This window comes from Anguilla anguilla, chromosome 16 (genome assembly GCF_013347855.1).
Source record: "Anguilla anguilla isolate fAngAng1 chromosome 16, fAngAng1.pri, whole genome shotgun sequence".
Lineage (NCBI taxonomy): Eukaryota > Metazoa > Chordata > Actinopteri > Anguilliformes > Anguillidae > Anguilla > Anguilla anguilla.
Window position 1 is genome coordinate 9,715,829 of NC_049216.1, and position 20,145 is coordinate 9,735,973.

Below are 20,145 nucleotides of genomic sequence, written 5' to 3' on the forward strand. Positions count from 1 at the left end.
TGTGACATGCTGATATTATGACACCTTTAAGGTCAAGGTTCACCAGTTACAGAAGTCTTGTGATGTCACCAAATTGAAAGGTCAGGGTGGACAATGTTTTGGGGCATCACTCAAACATTTCAGAAAATTTTTTTTTTTAAAAAGACAACTGTAACAACTGTATAATTGATTAATTTATTGTACAGTAGGGTATCACCAACAAATGTACACATTAGTGGAAAAAGGGAGTGGAGCAGAATATTGCAGAAGACCACAGACTTCCTGTACCCTATAACCGTATTTAGAACAAATTCTTAGAACTCTCATTACATTGAACATCCTTATGACTTGCAATGTTGCACATCCTTAAGATAACTCTGATTACTTTACTCAACTTTATAACTGCTATATTTATTACATGTTGTTGCTTGATAATTCATATTCATTACTTTAAAAATCCTTGTTATGATTAGTCATATTCATGTGTGTACATGTTTTCCATGATGTCATCGTACTCCTGCTTCTCTGAGGTCAACATACTCCATAGTTCAGTCTCTGTTTCCCTACACTTTAAGGTGTAAGATCACAAATATGCCATTAGAATGTTCTCAGTATTCTAATGCTGATGTCATAATCACTACTGGTAATTGAAAGCAATGAAGTTCTAGGACACTGACAATAAGAATTTTGAAAAACATTCTAGAACACCTACTCTTCAAAGGGTTAAATCCCATTGCTACTCCCAATCCTGCAGTGCTGAAGTAAAATGGCTGCCAGCATTAGACCTGCACAGTCTCTTTTAGCCCTAGATGCTTCTGTAAACAAGCCCTGTGTGGGAGGGGGTGAGAGTGACTGGAGTGGGGTGGGGAGGGTGGTATGGGACATGTTCAGGTGCACTTGGCGGTAGACAGGCAGAAAGGCATGCTGGGAAGAGGAACCAGGATGTCGGAGAACACTGGGCGATACCCGGGCGGCAGGGGCGGGGCGCTCTGCTCGAGCATGTGCAACACGGACGCCCTCACCTCCCGCGGGACGTCCCCCCTCACGTCCAGCAGGGCGGAGACGTGCTCCTCACTGACAGACAAACGGACAGACAGACTCAGGGATGAACAGCAGGCAACAATCTTCAAAATCTAAAGCCCTGGATTAAGGCTTCAACAGCCAGACTTGTAAAACTGAATGGGATGGTTTAGACCAGGTGTGTCAAACGCCAGTCTCAGAGGGCCACAGTGTGAAGTGTTTCATTAAAGTCAGCTAAAAAATCAACAGGCCTTGTTTCTAAGGCTGCTGATTGAAAGGAAACTACAAATACCTGCAGACACAGCAGCCCTCCTGGACTGGAGTTTGACACACACAATGTGGCATACACTGTTGGGTATTTATCTGAAGTTAGGTGTATTGTAGAGTTTTTTTTTTACCAGGTGCTGGTTACACTCACATTATCATGTGTGAGGTGGTGAATATACCCTAGTATGGAGACCGATATACTGTGATAGACAGAGGCAGTGTTTGGTGTAACAAAGGGAATCTGCCCAGTGTGGGATGCTGGGTAATTACCTAATATCGGGGTACTTGGCCACTAGCCCCGACACTTCCAGTGTCAGCATGCTGGGGTCCTTCAGCCGGATGAAGTCCGCCAGGACGGGCAGAAGAGCTGTTGGGTTAACACCATCCACGGCCCCCTCTCCCTCCTACACACACACACACACACATACACACACACATACACACGTGTAAAGTATGTATGTAAGGTATGTTTGCTGGGGCAGTATGTGGGCAGGTTTATGGTCTGTGCGTGTGGTAATGGCATGTGGGCAGAGCAGTATGTGGGCGTGGTTATGGCCTGTGGGCAGAGCAGTATGTGGGCGTGGTTATGGCCTGTGGGCAGGGCAGTATGTGGGCGTGGTTATGGCCTGTGGGCGGGGCAGTATGTGGGCGTGGTTATGGCCTGTGGGCTGGGCAGTATGTGGGCGTGGTTATGGCCTGTGGGCTGGGCAGTATGTGGGCGTGGTTATGGCCTGTGGGCAGGGCAGTATGTGGGCGTGGTTATGGCCTGTGGGCAGGGCAGTATGTGGGTGTGGTTATGGCCTGTGGGCTGGGCAGTATGTGGGCGTGGCTATGGCATGTGGGCGGGGTCAGGGCAGACTCACCGCCCCCTGGAAGAGCTCCCTGAGCTGCTGCGTGTCCTGGATCATGCGCTGGGCGAGCAGGCTCCTCTCCTCCGCCCCCCGGCACACCATCTTCTTCTGCATCAGCGCCCGCGCGTACTCCACCACCACCACCCACTCGCACTCCTCCTGCAGGAGCTGCGGGCACAGGGAGCTCGGTGTGTAACACGCGGGGGGGGGGGGGTGGGGGTGTCAGCCTTAGAGTCTATACTATGTAGAGATAGCGACTCCAATAGAAGTAGACTCCTATGGGGAGCGCATCAGAACCAGGAAGTGCCGTTTTTTTTTTTTTGCTTAACAGACATGCTCAGTTGTGTCCTTGGTCACGTGCCTGCATCACGTGCACAACGCGGACAGCGCAGACATTGGCTAAAATAAATTAAAAATCAATACCTTTGTCTGTGCGGTAGGAAAAAATATATTTTACCTCGGAAAAATAATAAGTGATATTTCTTCCTAAAATATAATGCACAAAGCTAACATCAATATTTGAGTGGAAGCATTTTATTTTTTCTGTCAAAAATTCATGGAGCCCAATGGGGAGGAACTTTTGAGCGAAAATCATAGATGTCAGCAGGGGGGCGACATTACATCCGGTGAGAACCGAAAGTTGGCCCCTAGGTGTCAGCGAAGGGGGGCGGGGGCTGACCTGCTGGCAGGGGGGCCGCGCCCGGGCGTACAGCTCGCAGTGGCGCTCCAGCACGCCGCAGAGCGCCCGGGTGCCCTCCTCGCTGGCCAGCCAGGACCGGGCCAGCAGCCGCAGCGTGGCGGGCTGCAGGTCCTGCTGCAGCTCGTCCACCGCCAGCCGGCACGCCTTCCGCACCGCCCGGTCCAGCGCCGCCAGCGGCCCGGGGGGAGTGCGCGGGAGCTGGGCCGCCGGGCACGCGCTCCGCTGCTGCTGCAGGCTCTCCGTGGAGCTCCTGGGGGGGAGGAGGGAGGGAGGGAGGGTGTGAAAAGTGCCCTCACTTCTACTCCGTGGAACCAGAATGTATACACTGGGCGGCAGAGTAGTATAATGGCTATGGAGCTGGTCTTGTAACCGACAGGTCGCAGGTTCGATTCCCCGGCAGGACACTGCCGTTGTACCCTTGAGCAAGGTACTTAACCTGCATTGCTTCAGTATATATATCCAGCTGTATAATTGGATGCAATGTGTAAGTCGCTCTGGATAAGAGCGTTTGCTAAATGCCTGTAATGTAATGTAAATACCCTTTAATACAAGGAGAGAATCTGCACTTTAACCACACGGGAATTGTTGGATTACAAGTCAAAAATTGTGGAGAACACAGAGCCAAATCAAGAATAAAACTATGCTTTTGTTACAAATATTATGGAGGGCTCTGTGTGCACGTGTATATAAAAATACACATACATACATACAGAAAATGAGCGTTAAACTGCGTGAATAATAATCAGTACCAAACAGTTAGCCCCAGGCTTAACATTTTCAAGTCTGAAAAAAAGGGCTGTCATAGAATACTCCATTTGAACATCGTTCAATTTCATTTTTTTTTTTTTAAATTAAAACTTAAATTTGAGAGACATATATATTTATACATATCCACACACACACACAGACTCACTTCAGGACAATGCAGTTGCTGACGGCAGCAAGCAGGTAGTGGAGGTAGAATCTGTTGCTGTTGCGATCCTTACGGTGCTCCTTCCCAAACTCCACCAGGGCCTCCCGAAACCTGGCACAGAGGGCAGAGAGGGCAGGGTCAGAGCGCCAGGGCAGAACACAAACTCTGGAGGAAGGCGTCACAGACACGAGATTTCAGTCCCGGTCTCCAGCTTAGTCGTACTTTGGGTCGGTCATTGTTTTTAAGGAACCTGGGTAATGGTTCTTCTTTCTATGATAAACGTTTCATATTTCATTCCATTTTGGATTATGGCTTGCCATACAAAGACCTCTGATCACAGAGAACGATCCATAGTGGATCATAGAGGAAAAAGAATCACAACTCTAGGTCAAACGGTTAAAAAGCCACGGGCAAAAAATCCAGCATCAACTTTGGCCTGTTGGTGGCACTACAATCGTGGATGAACTGACTCCAAACTTGGTAACTGGATACCTTAGCCTGTCTTCCATCAATGTACAAAATTTCACAAAAAATCCACCAAGCGGTTCCATGGGCTACCACAGACTACCATGGCAGGTGCTTCATCTATAATTACTATATGAAATAACCTCAAAGGGTGCTTCATCTAGCTGGTGGACAAGCTAAAACTATAGTGCGTGTAAACCAAAAGGAAAATATCACAGAAAAGCATTGAACTTATTCCTTAGAGCACGAGTGTCAAACTGCAGTCCAGGAGGACTGCGGGCTCTGCTGGTTTTTGGGGGTGTTCTTGGCACCAGTGGTTAATTTAACTCACTGACTGACCAAGGAATCCACACGCCTTGTTCTCAAGGCCTTAACTGGCAGCTGATTGACAGGAAACCACAAAAACCCACAGACACTGTGGCCCCCTGGGAATTTAGTTTGATGCCCTTCCCTGAAGGAGAAAGTGGCTGACAGAGAAGGGAGAGCGTGACAGTGGCAGAGACAGACAGACAGACAGAGGCGCGCACACACACACACACACACACACACACCTCTGCTGCGTACCTGTTGAGGAAGCTCTCCAGCTCGTACAGGCCCATCTGGATCGTCTGATCGCGCAGAGAGTCGCTGATCATCAGGGCCACCCGAGCGTTCTCCTCCAGCATCTAACACACCGAAACGTGATCACATGACCCTGGCGATTCCAATACTCCCTAAATGTGATCACGTGACCCTGACACATCTAACACACCCGAAACGTGATCACATGACCCTGGCGATTCCAATACTCCCTAAATGTGATCACGTGACCCTGACACATCTAACACACCCGAAACGTGATCACATGACCCTGATGCATCTAACACACCCAAAACACGATGACATGACCCAGACGCATCAAACACAATTTGAAAACCAGACGTTCGGGTCGAAAACCGATCATCTGGCAACCCTGCTTGGTTTGCGTGTATAGGTACATGTCTATGCATACCGGGTATTGGTAAGTAACTAATGTACTGATTGCATACATAAAAACCTATATGTATATACGTAATTAATATGTACGGGTTACAAGCTCAGGTGAGTCTTTAAGTAAAGGGAATAGTTGCTCATATTGGAAGGTTGCAAATTTGTATGGTGACGGTGCACCTGTATATAAAGTGTGTGTGTCTGTATACCTGTGTAATGATAGTGGGCAGGCTGGTGTGGTAGAAACCCTCGTGGTCGACGTCAGGCTCCTGATCTCTCTGCCAGTCCGTTTGCTCCACCTCCAGAGCTTTCTGCATCCATTCCGACACACTGTTCTACAGCACAGAAACACAGCAAACAAGCACTCTAACACACTGTTCTACAGCACAGAAACACAGCCAACACACCCACTCTAACACACTGTTCTACAGCAGAGACACAGCGAACACACCCACTCTGACACACTGTTCTACAGCACAGAGACACAGCAAACACAGCCACTCTAACACACTGTTCTACAGCAGAGACACAGCCAACACACCCACTCTAACACACTGTTCTACAGCAGAGACACAGCGAACACACCCACTCTGACACACTGTTCTACAGCACAGAGACACAGCAAACACAGCCACTCTAACACACTGTTCTACAGCAGAGACACAGCCAACACACCCACTCTAACACACTGTTCTACAGCAGAGACACAGCGAACACACCCACTCTGACACACTGTTCTACAGCACAGAGACACAGCAAACACAGCCACTCTAACACACTGTTCTACAGCAGAGACACAGCCAACACACCCACTCTAACACACTGTTCTACAGCACAGAAACACAGCTGTTGTATATAATATTAGCACACACGCACGCGCACGCGCGCACGCACACACACACAAACACACAGGCTCTGCGCTCTTACCCGGACGCTGTGCACGTATTTGTTCTGGAGCTGGTCCAGGGCCTCCTGGGAGACGAGGGGTCCCAGCTCCTCTGGGCTGATCACAGCAACCAGCTCCGGGTCCCCCATCATCTCTGAGCTGCAGAACAACACACAGCACAGCCTGCTCACACTTATATTGTATGTGCACATATACACACACACACACAGCACAGCCTGCTCACACTTATACTATACTATACTTATACTACACACACACACAGCACAGCCTGCTCACACTTATACTATACTATACTTATACTACACACACACAGCACAGCCTGCTCACACTTATACTATACTATACTTATACTACACACACACACAGCACAGCCCGCTCACACTTATACTATACTATACTTATACTACACACACACACAGCACAGCCTGCTCACACTTATACTATACTATACTTATACTACACACACACAGCACAGCCTGCTCACACTTATACTATACTTATACTACACACACACACAGCACAGCCCGCTCACACTTATACTATACTATACTTATACTACACACACACAGCACAGCCTGCTCACACTTATACTATACTATACTTATACTACACACACACACAGCACAGCCCGCTCACACTTATACTATACTATACTTATACTACACACACACACAGCACAGCCCGCTCACACTTATACTATACTATACTTATACTACACACACACAGCACAGCCTGCTCACACTTATACTATACTATACTTATACTACACACACACACAGCACAGCCCGCTCACACTTATACTATACTATACTTATACTACACACACACACAGCACAGCCTGCTCACACTTATACTATACTATACTTACACTACACACACACACACACACACAGCACAGCACAGCCTGCTCACACTTATACTATACTATACTTACACTACACACACACACACACACACAGCACAGCCTGCTCACACTTATACTATACTATACTTACACTACACACACACACACACACACAGCACAGCCTGCTCACACTTATACTATACTATACTTATACTACACACACACACACAGCACAGCCTGCTCACACTTATACTATACTATACTTATACTACACACACACACACAGCACAGCCTGCTCACACTTATACTGTATGTTCCATATACACACACACAGTACAGCCTGCTCACACTTATACTGTATGTTCCATATACACACACACAGCACAGCCTGCTCACACTTATACTATACTATACTTATACTACACACACACACACAGCACAGCCTGCTCACACTTATACTGTATGTTCCATATACACACACACAGTACAGCCTGCTCACACTTATACTGTATGTTCCATATACACACACACAGCACAGCCTGCTCACACTTATACTATACTATACTTATACTACACACACACACACACACACAGTACAGCCTGCTCACGCTTATACTATACTATACTTATACTACACATACACACACACACACAGCACAGCCTGCTCACACTTATACTATACTAATACTATACTTATACTACACACACACACACGCACACAGTACAGCCTGCTCACACTTATACTATACTAATACTATACTTATACTACACACACACACACACACACAGCACAGCCTGCTCACACTTATACTATACTATACTACACACACACACACACACACAGCACAGCCTGCTCACGCTTATACTATACTATACTTATACTACACATACACACACACACACAGCACAGCCTGCTCACACTTATACTATACTATACTTATACTACACACACACACACACACACAGTACAGCCTGCTCACGCTTATACTATACTATACTTATACTACACATACACACACACACACAGCACAGCCTGCTCACACTTATACTATACTAATACTATACTTATACTACACACACACACACGCACACAGTACAGCCTGCTCACACTTATACTATACTAATACTATACTTATACTACACACACACACACGCACACAGCACAGCCTGCTCACACTTATACTATACTATACTTATACTACACACACACACACACACAGCACAGCCTGCTCACACTTATACTATATTATACTTATACTACACACACACACACACACAGCACAGCCTGCTCACACTTATACTATACTATACTTATACTACACACACACACACACACAGCACAGCCTGCTCACACTTATACTATATTATACTTATACTACACACACACACACACACACACAGTACAGCCTGCTCACGCTTATACTATACTATACTTATACTACACACACACACACAGTACAGCCTGCTCACACTTATACTACACACACACACAGCACAGCCTGCTCACACTTATACTATACTATACTTATACTACACACACACACAGCACAGCCCGCTCACACTTATACTATACTATACTTATACTACACACACACACAGCACAGCCTGCTCACACTTATACTATACTATACTTACACTACACACACACACACACACACAGCACAGCACAGCCTGCTCACACTTATACTATACTATACTTACACTACACACACACACACACACACAGCACAGCCTGCTCACACTTATACTATACTATACTTACACTACACACACACACACACACACAGCACAGCCTGCTCACACTTATACTATACTATACTTATACTACACACACACACACAGCACAGCCTGCTCACACTTATACTATACTATACTTATACTACACACACACACACAGCACAGCCTGCTCACACTTATACTGTATGTTCCATATACACACACACAGTACAGCCTGCTCACACTTATACTGTATGTTCCATATACACACACACAGCACAGCCTGCTCACACTTATACTATACTATACTTATACTACACACACACACACAGCACAGCCTGCTCACACTTATACTGTATGTTCCATATACACACACACAGTACAGCCTGCTCACACTTATACTGTATGTTCCATATACACACACACAGCACAGCCTGCTCACACTTATACTATACTATACTTATACTACACACACACACACACACACAGTACAGCCTGCTCACGCTTATACTATACTATACTTATACTACACATACACACACACACACAGCACAGCCTGCTCACACTTATACTATACTAATACTATACTTATACTACACACACACACACGCACACAGTACAGCCTGCTCACACTTATACTATACTAATACTATACTTATACTACACACACACACACACACACAGCACAGCCTGCTCACACTTATACTATACTATACTACACACACACACACACACACAGCACAGCCTGCTCACGCTTATACTATACTATACTTATACTACACATACACACACACACACAGCACAGCCTGCTCACACTTATACTATACTATACTTATACTACACACACACACACACACACAGTACAGCCTGCTCACGCTTATACTATACTATACTTATACTACACATACACACACACACACAGCACAGCCTGCTCACACTTATACTATACTAATACTATACTTATACTACACACACACACACGCACACAGTACAGCCTGCTCACACTTATACTATACTAATACTATACTTATACTACACACACACACACGCACACAGCACAGCCTGCTCACACTTATACTATACTATACTTATACTACACACACACACACACACAGCACAGCCTGCTCACACTTATACTATATTATACTTATACTACACACACACACACACACAGCACAGCCTGCTCACACTTATACTATACTATACTTATACTACACACACACACACACACAGCACAGCCTGCTCACACTTATACTATATTATACTTATACTACACACACACACACACACACACAGTACAGCCTGCTCACGCTTATACTATACTATACTTATACTACACACACACACACAGTACAGCCTGCTCACACTTATACTACACACACACACAGCACAGCCTGCTCACACTTATACTATACTATACTATACTACACACACACACACACACAGCACAGCCTGCTCACACTTATACTGTATGTGCACATATACACACACACACACACACAGCACAGCCTGCTCACACTTATACTATACTATACTTATACTACACACACACACACACACACACACACAGCACAGCCTGCTCACACTTATACTATACTATACTTATACTACACACACACACACACACACAGTACAGCCTGCTCACGCTTATACTATACTATACTTATACTACACATACACACACACACACAGCACAGCCTGCTCACACTTATACTATACTAATACTATACTTATACTACACACACACACACGCACACAGTACAGCCTGCTCACACTTATACTATACTAATACTATACTTATACTACACACACACACACGCACACAGCACAGCCTGCTCACACTTATACTATACTATACTTATACTACACACACACACACACACAGCACAGCCTGCTCACACTTATACTATATTATACTTATACTACACACACACACACACACAGCACAGCCTGCTCACACTTATACTATACTATACTTATACTACACACACACACACACACAGCACAGCCTGCTCACACTTATACTATATTATACTTATACTACACACACACACACACACACACAGTACAGCCTGCTCACGCTTATACTATACTATACTTATACTACACACACACACACAGTACAGCCTGCTCACACTTATACTACACACACACACAGCACAGCCTGCTCACACTTATACTATACTATACTATACTACACACACACACACACACAGCACAGCCTGCTCACACTTATACTGTATGTGCACATATACACACACACACACACACAGCACAGCCTGCTCACACTTATACTATACTATACTTATACTACACACACACACACACACACACACACAGCACAGCCTGCTCACACTTATACTATACTATACTTATACTACACACACTCACACACAGCACAGCCTGCTCACACTTATACTATACTATACTTATACTACACACACACACACAGCACAGCCTGCTCACACTTATACTGTATGTGCACATATACACACACACACACACACACAGCACAGCCTGCTCATGCTTATACTGTATGTGCACATATACACACACACACAGCACAGCCTGCTCACACTTATACTGCATGTGCACATATACACACACACACAGCACAGCCTGCTCACACTTATACTATACTATACTTATACTACACACACACACAGCACAGCCTGCTCACACTTATACTGTATGTGCACATATACACACACACACAGCACAGCCTGCTCACACTTATACTGCATGTGCACATATACACACACACACAGTACAGCCTGCTCACACTTATACTGTATGTGCACATATACACACACACACACACACACACACACAGTACAGCCTGCTCACACTTATACTGTATGTGCACATATACACACACACACAGTACAGCCTGCTCACACTTATACTGTATGTGCACATATACACACACACACAGTACAGCCTGCTCACACTTACACTATACTATACTTATACTACACACACTCACACACAGTACAGCCTGCTTACGCTTATACTGTATGTGCACATGTACACACACACACACACACGGCACAGACTGCTCACGCTTATACTGTATGTGCACATGTACACACACTTCACACACAGTACAGCCTGCTCACACTTATACTATATGTGCACATGTATGTGTACACACACACAGCACAGACTGCTCACGCTTATACTATATGTGCACATGTACACACACACACACAGCACAGCCTGCTCATGCTTATACTATATGTGCACATGTACGTACACACACACACACACACGCATATACACACACACACAGACACACACACACACAGACACACACGCATACACACACACACACACACACGCATATACACACACACACAGACACACACGCATACACACACACACACTTATAAGGACGCACACACATGCACGCTTTCTCAAAAGCACACACTCATCTAATAAGCTTGCGTTACAAAACACACACGCAGTCTCTAATACCCATGCAGCGACTCGTGCTGTTTTTGGCTCGCAGACACCCACACAATCGCGTGCTTTCTCAGAGATAGAATGCCACACATGCAGGCGCTCAGACAAAAGAATAATACTCTCACATGCACACTACAACAAGCTTCACTTATCTTTATTTGTTCATCTGTCTGTAAGTGCTCACACACGCGTGCACAAGCCTTATCAGACAAACAGACTGACTCCAAGCCAGCCAGACAGATGTATGACCACACACATAAAAGTGCGCGCACACACACACACAGACACACACACCTGCAGGTACAGACAGACCACACTCACATTCAGAGACACACACACATGCACGCACAGACAGACCTAGGGTTGCAAAATTCCGGGAATATTCAAGGATGGAAACTTTCCATGGGAATTAACGGGAATTTACGGGAATTAACAGGAATTTATGGGAATTAACGGGAAATAACGGGAATAAAATGGAAATAGAGCCCTATTTGCTCAGGCTGCATTTACCGTGTCATATGCAGATATAATTGCAAACAATCCCTATGACCCCCCCTCCAACCCCCTCCAAAAAAAAAGACTTTTCTCTTAACACCTAAAAAAAAACCCTCCAAAAACAGTCTTCCGCGTGTTGTTTTAGAATTCTATTTACATGGATATTTGAAGTTTTTAGAAAAAGTCAAGGAATGACAGACATGTGGAATAAACGTTAACAAAATACATCCCATTTTACTGCGCAAGGGGACAGCTGACCCGGCGGTTCTAGCGATGAGCAGCACACCGTGAATAGTGCCGACCGACCTCGGCAGCGCACCACGTGACCAAAGACGGGAAGTTCTGAAGAGAGGCTAACCGCTTGTCCAAAATTACCAATATTTATACAACGTCTCCATGCCGCTTCACAGCGATACAAATATCCTACTTATCAGACGGCGTTAATTTTGTCAACAAAAAACATTCCTTACGACCCCTTTTTCCATGACGAAAACAAAACATAATGAAATAACAATTCAGAACATGCCTTAGGGTTTAAAGTGAACAACTCATTTATAAAATAAATGTTTTACAATAAAGAATGAATGGAAATAGATTAATTAAAACTCCTCAATTAGCATGCTCAATCAAGCTACATCACATGGTAACAGCTAGCTAGCAGAAGGCGTTAACAAGGTATAAACTGTGTACTTTGCATTAGGCTACTATCTGCCGGTTAACTGAAATATCATAAAAAATATAATATATATTCACTCCATTAATATAATCAAAACTAGACAGACCACAGGTACACACACACACACAGACACACGTGCACACACACACGCTCACAGACACACACTCACACACACATACACAGACACACAGACACACACACATACACAGGCACACAGACACACACTCACACACACACATACACACAGGCACACACACACACACAGGCACACAGACACACACTCACACACACATACACAGGCACACAGACACACACTCACACACACATACACACAGGCACACACAGGCACGCAGACACACACTCGCAGACACACACTCACACACACATACACACAGGCACACACACACACAGGCACACAGACACACACTCACACACAGGCACACAGACACACACTCACACACACATACACACAGGCACACACACACACACACAGACACACACTCACACACACAGACACACACTCACACACACATACACACAGGCACACACACACACACACAGACACGCACGCACACACACACTCACAGACACACACACGCACACACACAGACACACACACACACATACACACATGCACACAGACACACTCACACACGCACACACACACACAGGTACACAGACACACACTCACACACACATACACACACTCCCACACACACACACATACTCCCACACACACACACACACACACGCACACACACAGGCACAGGCACACAGACACACACACACACACACAGGCACACAGGCACACACTCACACGGCTGACCTGTTATAGACGTGCAGAACCCACTTGAGGACGGTGAAGATCTCGCCGCTCTCCAGCTCCCAGCCGCACACCTGCGCCAGGTGCGCCCGCAGGCAGCGGTGGCAGGCCCGCACGTAGGCGCGCGCCAGCCGGTAGTGGGGCGGCACGCAGTGCTCCAGCAGGTGGCGCACGGTGCCCAGGTCCCCCACGATGCCGTGCTGCAGCGCGGCCAGGTGGCTGGCCAGGCCCGGGCCGCGGGTGTGCAGGTAGGACACGCTGCGCACCCGGGCGCACGCCGCCTCCTCCATCACGGCGAAGAAGCGCTCGCGCCAGCCCCGCGGGCGCCCGGGGGGGAGGGGCCTGGCCGAGCCCGCCCCCGAGGCCGCCGCCTCCCCCCGCTCCTCCAGCAGGGCGCGGTCCAGCGCCTCCTCCCGCTCCACGATGCGCACTGCCGACACGAACGGGGTGGGGTTCTGGGCCGCCAGCGCCAGGCCGCTGCCCACCACGGACCAGAGCTCGCGGGCCAGCGCCTCGGCCAGCCGGCCCACCCCGGAGAAGTAGCCGCGCACCAGCGCCTCGTCCTCGGGGGCCGGCCCCGCCCCCGGCCCCGCCCCCTGCCGCACCTGCCACAGCACCTCGTCCTGCCAGTGCTCCAGCTCCATCAGCCGCGCGTGCGCCTCCAGCAGCCGCCGCGACTCCACCAGCCGCTCCGTCTCCAGCACCACCCCCGGGACTGTACCACGTGAGCAAAGAGAATGGGGGGGGGGGGGATCATATTAGATCATTTTATTCAACATCTGTCTCCAGCACCACCCCCGGGACTGTACCACGTGCGCAAGGGGGGGGGGGGGGGGGGGGGGGGGGTCATATCAGACCATTCTATTTAGCATCTGTCTGTTTTGTCTATTGTACTAATTGATCATTGTCATCACAGTACACTTTGGTAATATGTATTTTGAAAATATGTCATGCCAATAAAGCATTTGAATTGAATTGTAAATTGAGAGAGAGAGAGAGCGGGAGGGGGGGAGAGAGAGACAGAGAGACAGGGGGAGACAGAATGCTAGAGTGTGGGTGAGAGAGAGAAATGGGTGGACGGGGAGAGAGAGTGTGTGTGTGTGTGTGTGTGTGAGAGAGAGAAGGAGAGAGGGAGAGGATGACTGACAGCTCACCCGAGTAGAGGCGGGGCAGGTTGCTGACGGCGGCGAGGAGCTGGCGGTAGTCGGCCGCGGTCTCCCGCAGCACGTCCAGCCCCTGGACCCCCTCGGCGTTCCTCCGGGACTCCGCCCCCGCCTCCCTCAGGTTGCGGGACACCTCCCTCAGCTCCGCCCGCGCCTCCCTCAGCTGCTCCAGGCCCCAGCCCACGCCCTCCAGGTAGGACTGCACCACCGACTGGAGACGACCCAAAACAGCAACACTATCGTCAGTGTGCAGGAATGGCAAAGCCACACAGATGTGTGTTCGTTAGCGAAACAGGGCGTCTGTCCACAGAAGTGTGCAATATGCGAACATGCGTGTAAGGCCCGAAATATACCCTACATATGTACGCGAACACGGACGCTTCCAGCTACGCAAAGTCGGCTTCATGCGTCGCTGCGCTCTAAAATGTGTCAGCTGGAATTCTTAACACAAAGCAAGCGCGAGCTGCAGGGTTCAGCATCCCAGTGAGGGGCGCTATAGCGGGCGACAACAGGACGAAGCCGTCTTCTTCCGCTCAGGCTTTTTGCAACTCTCCCGCATCGCTTCATTACCTCCACAGGGACATGGAAACGCAACCGAGGCGTGCGTCTGCAGTGCGTCGGCCTGGCGCTGTAATTAGCGTTAGCGTACTTGCGTGGGGGGGCTTGTTTCGGGCCTGAGCGCAGAGTAATCGCCGAGCGAGCGCGGGTGCTAACCTTCAGCCTGGAGTGAATGGAGGAGGTGCGCTGGCTCTCTCTCTTCCGGTACTGCCCCAGCCTCTCCAGCTGCTCCGGGCGGCAGAACACGCCCGACGCCCACTTCAGGGCCGCGCCCCGGGCGAAACGCTCCGCCCTCTCCAGCTCCGGCCACACCTCCGCCTTCGGCAGGGCATCTGTCAATCAAACGGCCGACATTCTGAGCGAGTATTTCCCAGTGTCCGAACCAGACCTGGGTCAAATATGTATTTGTTTGGGATTCAAATACTTTTCTGTGCTCTATTGATCTTGCCTGGTGCAATTGGGACTGCCAATACGACCAGAAGGCGGGCTTTGCACATTTTGAGAGCATTTCATTGGTTCCAATACACCAGACAAGATCAGTACAGCGTAGAAAAGTATTTGAATCCAAAACAAATGCGTATTTAACCCAGGTCTGGTCTGAACAGGGGGAAGGACAAAGAAAACTGTGTGCGGTTTAGAGGAACAGCCAAGTCTGTGTGTCTCTATGGTCACGAGACAGAGGTTTTCCATCTTAATCCATTATGAAGGAATTCGGCGTCAGCGATGTCTATGGCACGCAGCACATGTGATTCCACTCTGGAGTGTCTCAGTGTCGTCCTCAAGCACTGCGTCAAGACATCACCCCAACAGTAACTTTAAAGGGGTGTACCCAAATAATGCCCGACTCCTCTTTCTGTCACTCACACACACACACACACACAGTCTCACACACACATGGCTACACAAGCACACACACACATACAGTCTCACACACACATGACTACACAAGCACACACACACATTCGCAGTCTCACACGCAGACAATACTGATCACCGTTTACATGAAATCATCGGCCGCTCAGTATCTGTGACAGTCAGAAACAGGTCAGTCGGTGGTAATCGATGTTAGCTGTAATCCTGTGGGGGCTCTGTGCGTGTCGAGTGTGACTGAGAAAGTCCATATATGGGCACATCTCCACGGCAGCAGAGGTCAGGTCAATGACACAGACCGAAAGACACATAAACACCATTAGCCTCCGCGGCTATGTTCTGCAAACACATAAACACCATTAGCCTCCGCGGCTATGTTCTGTAAACACAAAAACACCAGAAACAATTAGAACCCTGTTAGTGTGCAGTAGGTCAGTGTGTAGATTGTTAGTGTGCAGTAGGTCAGTGTGTAGATTGTTAGTGCACAGTAGATCAGTATATATATTGTGTGCAGTAAGTCAGTGTGTAGACTCTTAGTGTGCAGTAGGTCAGTGTGTAGATTGTTAGTGCACAGTAGATCAGTATATATATTGTGTGTAGTAAGTCAGTGTGTAGACTCTTAGTGTGCAGTAGGTCCGTGTCTAGATCGTTAGTATGCAGTAGGTCTGTGTGTAGATTGTGAGTGTACAGGAGATCAGTGTGTAGATTGTTAGTGTGCAGGAGATCAGTATATAGATTGTATGCAGTAGGTCAGTGTGTAGATTGTTACAGTGTAGTAGGTCAGTGTGTAGATTGTTAGTGTACAGTAGGTCAGTGTGTAGATTGTTAGTGTGCAGTAGGTCAGTATATAGATTGTATGCAGTAGGTCAGTGTGTAGATTGTTACAGTGTAGTAGGTCAGTGTGTAGCTTGTTAGTGTGCAGTAGGTCAGTGTGTAGATTGTTAGTGTGCAGTAGGTCAGTATATAGATTGTATGCAGTAGGTCAGTGTGTAGATTGTTAGAGTATAGTAGGTCAGTGTGTAGATTGTTAGTGTACAGTTGGTCAGTGTGTAGATTGTTACTGTGCAGTAGGTCAGTCTGTAGATTGTTAGTGTACAGGGGGTCAGTCTGTAGATTGTTAGTGTGCAGTAGGTCAGTCTGTAGATTGTTAGTGTACAGGAGGTCAGTCTGTAGATTGTTAGTGTACAGGGGGTCAGTCTGTAGATTGTTAGTGTGCAGTAGGTCAGTCTGTAGATTGTTAGTGTACAGGAGGTCAGTCTGTAGATTGTTAGTGCACAGTAGATCAGTATATATATTGTGTGCAGTAAGTCAGTGTGTAGACTCTTAGTGTGTAGTAGGTCAGTGTGTAGATTGTTAGTGCACAGTAGATCAGTATATATATTGTGTGTAGTAAGTCAGTGTGTAGACTCTTAGTGTGCAGTAGGTCCGTGTCTAGATCGTTAGTATGCAGTAGGTCTGTGTGTAGATTGTGAGTGTACAGGAGATCAGTGTGTAGATTGTTAGTGTGCAGGAGATCAGTATATAGATTGTATGCAGTAGGTCAGTGTGTAGATTGTTACAGTGTAGTAGGTCAGTGTGTAGCTTGTTACAGTGTAGTAGATCAGTATATATATTGTGTGTAGTAAGTCAGTGTGTAGACTCTTAGTGTGCAGTAGGTCCGTGTCTAGATCGTTAGTATGCAGTAGGTCTGTGTGTAGATTGTGAGTGTACAGGAGATCAGTGTGTAGATTGTTAGTGTGCAGGAGATCAGTATATAGATTGTATGCAGTAGGTCAGTGTGTAGATTGTTACAGTGTAGTAGGTCAGTGTGTAGCTTGTTACAGTGTAGTAGGTCAGTGTGTAGATTGTTAGTGTACAGTAGGTCAGTGTGTAGATTGTTAGTGTGCAGTAGGTCAGTATATAGATTGTATGCAGTAGGTCAGTGTGTAGATTGTTACAGTGTAGTAGGTCAGTGTGTAGATTGTTAGTATGCAGTAGGTCAGTGTGTAGATTGTTAGAGTATAGTAGGTCAGTGTGTAGATTGTTAGTGTACAGTTGGTCAGTGTGTAGATTGTTACTGTGCAGTAGGTCAGTCTGTAGATTGTTAGTGTACAGGGGGTCAGTCTGTAGATTGTTAGTGTGCAGTAGGTCAGTCTGTAGATTGTTAGTGTACAGGAGGTCAGTCTGTAGATTGTTAGTGTACAGGGGGTCAGTCTGTAGATTGTTAGTGTGCAGTAGGTCAGTCTGTAGATTGTTAGTGTACAGGAGGTCAGTCTGTAGATTGTTAGTGTACAGGGGGTCAGTCTGTAGATTGTTAGTGTGCAGTAGGTCAGTCTGTAGATTGTTAGTGTACAGGAGGTCAGTCTGTAGATTGTTAGTGTACAGGGGGTCAGTCTGTAGATTGTTAGTGTGCAGGAGGTCAGTCTGTAGATTGTTAGTGTGCAGTAGGTCAGTGTGTAGAGTGTTACTGTGCAGTAGGTCAGTCTGTAGATTGTTAGCATGCACTAGGTCAGTACGTGGATTGTTAGAGCACGGTAGGTCAGTGTATAGATTGTCAGTACACAGTAGGTCAGTATGCAGATTGTTAGTACGCAGTAAGTCAGTGTGTAGCTCTTTAGTGCGCAGCAGCAGAGTCTGCTGCAGACAGTACCTCCAGGGTTACCAGCGCTGTTCTCTTCCTCTCCTGCCGACATTCGTCCAGAGTTCAGCTGTCCGACAGCCCGTCGCCAAGGGAGCCAGGACTCCAACCGACGCACAGCTCCGAGGGAGAGGAAGAGACGGGGAAGGAGAAAGAGAGGGATAAAGAGAAAGAAAGAGAGAGGTGGGCAAAGCAGGGCAGACACAGACAAACTGCCTTCCTCTTCCCCCCACTCCCAAACACATCCTCCACAGAGAGACTGACAGGAAGGAGGGAGGGACGGAGGAGGGAGGGAGGGAGGGTGCTCTCACAGAAGAAATAAGCTAGCGAACCAGATGGAGAGTAAAAAAGGGGGGTGGGGCTGGGGGGGGGGGTCATGGTCTCCGTTTCTCGACTCGCTCCTCTGCCCTTGGAACTGTTGTTTCCTTTCGAGACGGCTGAAACCCAAACGGCCGCACCGATGGAAAATAAGGACGGGTGGTCAAAGTACGCACACACAAAATAAGCCATTTTTAAATAAAATAAACATGTGGCCTCAGTATATAGGAAAGATATAGGGGCGGTTTCAGCTCGGCGAGGCACATCTGATCGCGATCCGGCGCGACCGGTTTGTTTCGCCTCAAATTAATACCGATATGCACTTTTTACAGGGAACCTGCTCAGTGCCACGGCCTCTAGGCATATTCAGAAAGGATCTGCGCTCACTGTTAACTCGTTGAGTTAAGGGAATTGAGACGGAGCTGAAAAACCCAAACGTTTTAGCGTAGACGGACAGCAGTGGGGACTCATTTATTCAGTAAGGCAGAAGGAGCTCCCGATTTTGCCCGGTTTCAGACGGACGTGCGGC

The 20,145-nt window shown here is 47.4% G+C and overlaps 1 protein-coding gene across 1 annotated transcript; it reads right to left on the reverse strand.

The window, feature by feature from the left end:
* Positions 1 to 155: 155 nt before the first annotated feature.
* Positions 156 to 19,589, reverse strand: exoc3l1 (exocyst complex component 3-like 1). The gene is made up of 12 exons (XM_035395996.1): positions 19,311 to 19,589; positions 15,968 to 16,143; positions 15,245 to 15,464; positions 14,094 to 14,805; positions 6,092 to 6,209; positions 5,374 to 5,499; positions 4,760 to 4,860; positions 3,731 to 3,841; positions 2,797 to 3,067; positions 2,130 to 2,285; positions 1,537 to 1,670; positions 156 to 1,053 (listed from the first exon to the last, which is right to left on the reverse strand). The coding sequence occupies exons 1-12, from the start codon at positions 19,351 to 19,353 to the stop codon at positions 867 to 869; spliced, it is 2,355 nt and encodes a 784-aa protein (XP_035251887.1). The 5' UTR covers positions 19,354 to 19,589; the 3' UTR covers positions 156 to 866.
* Between the last annotated feature and the right edge of the window lie 556 nt (positions 19,590 to 20,145).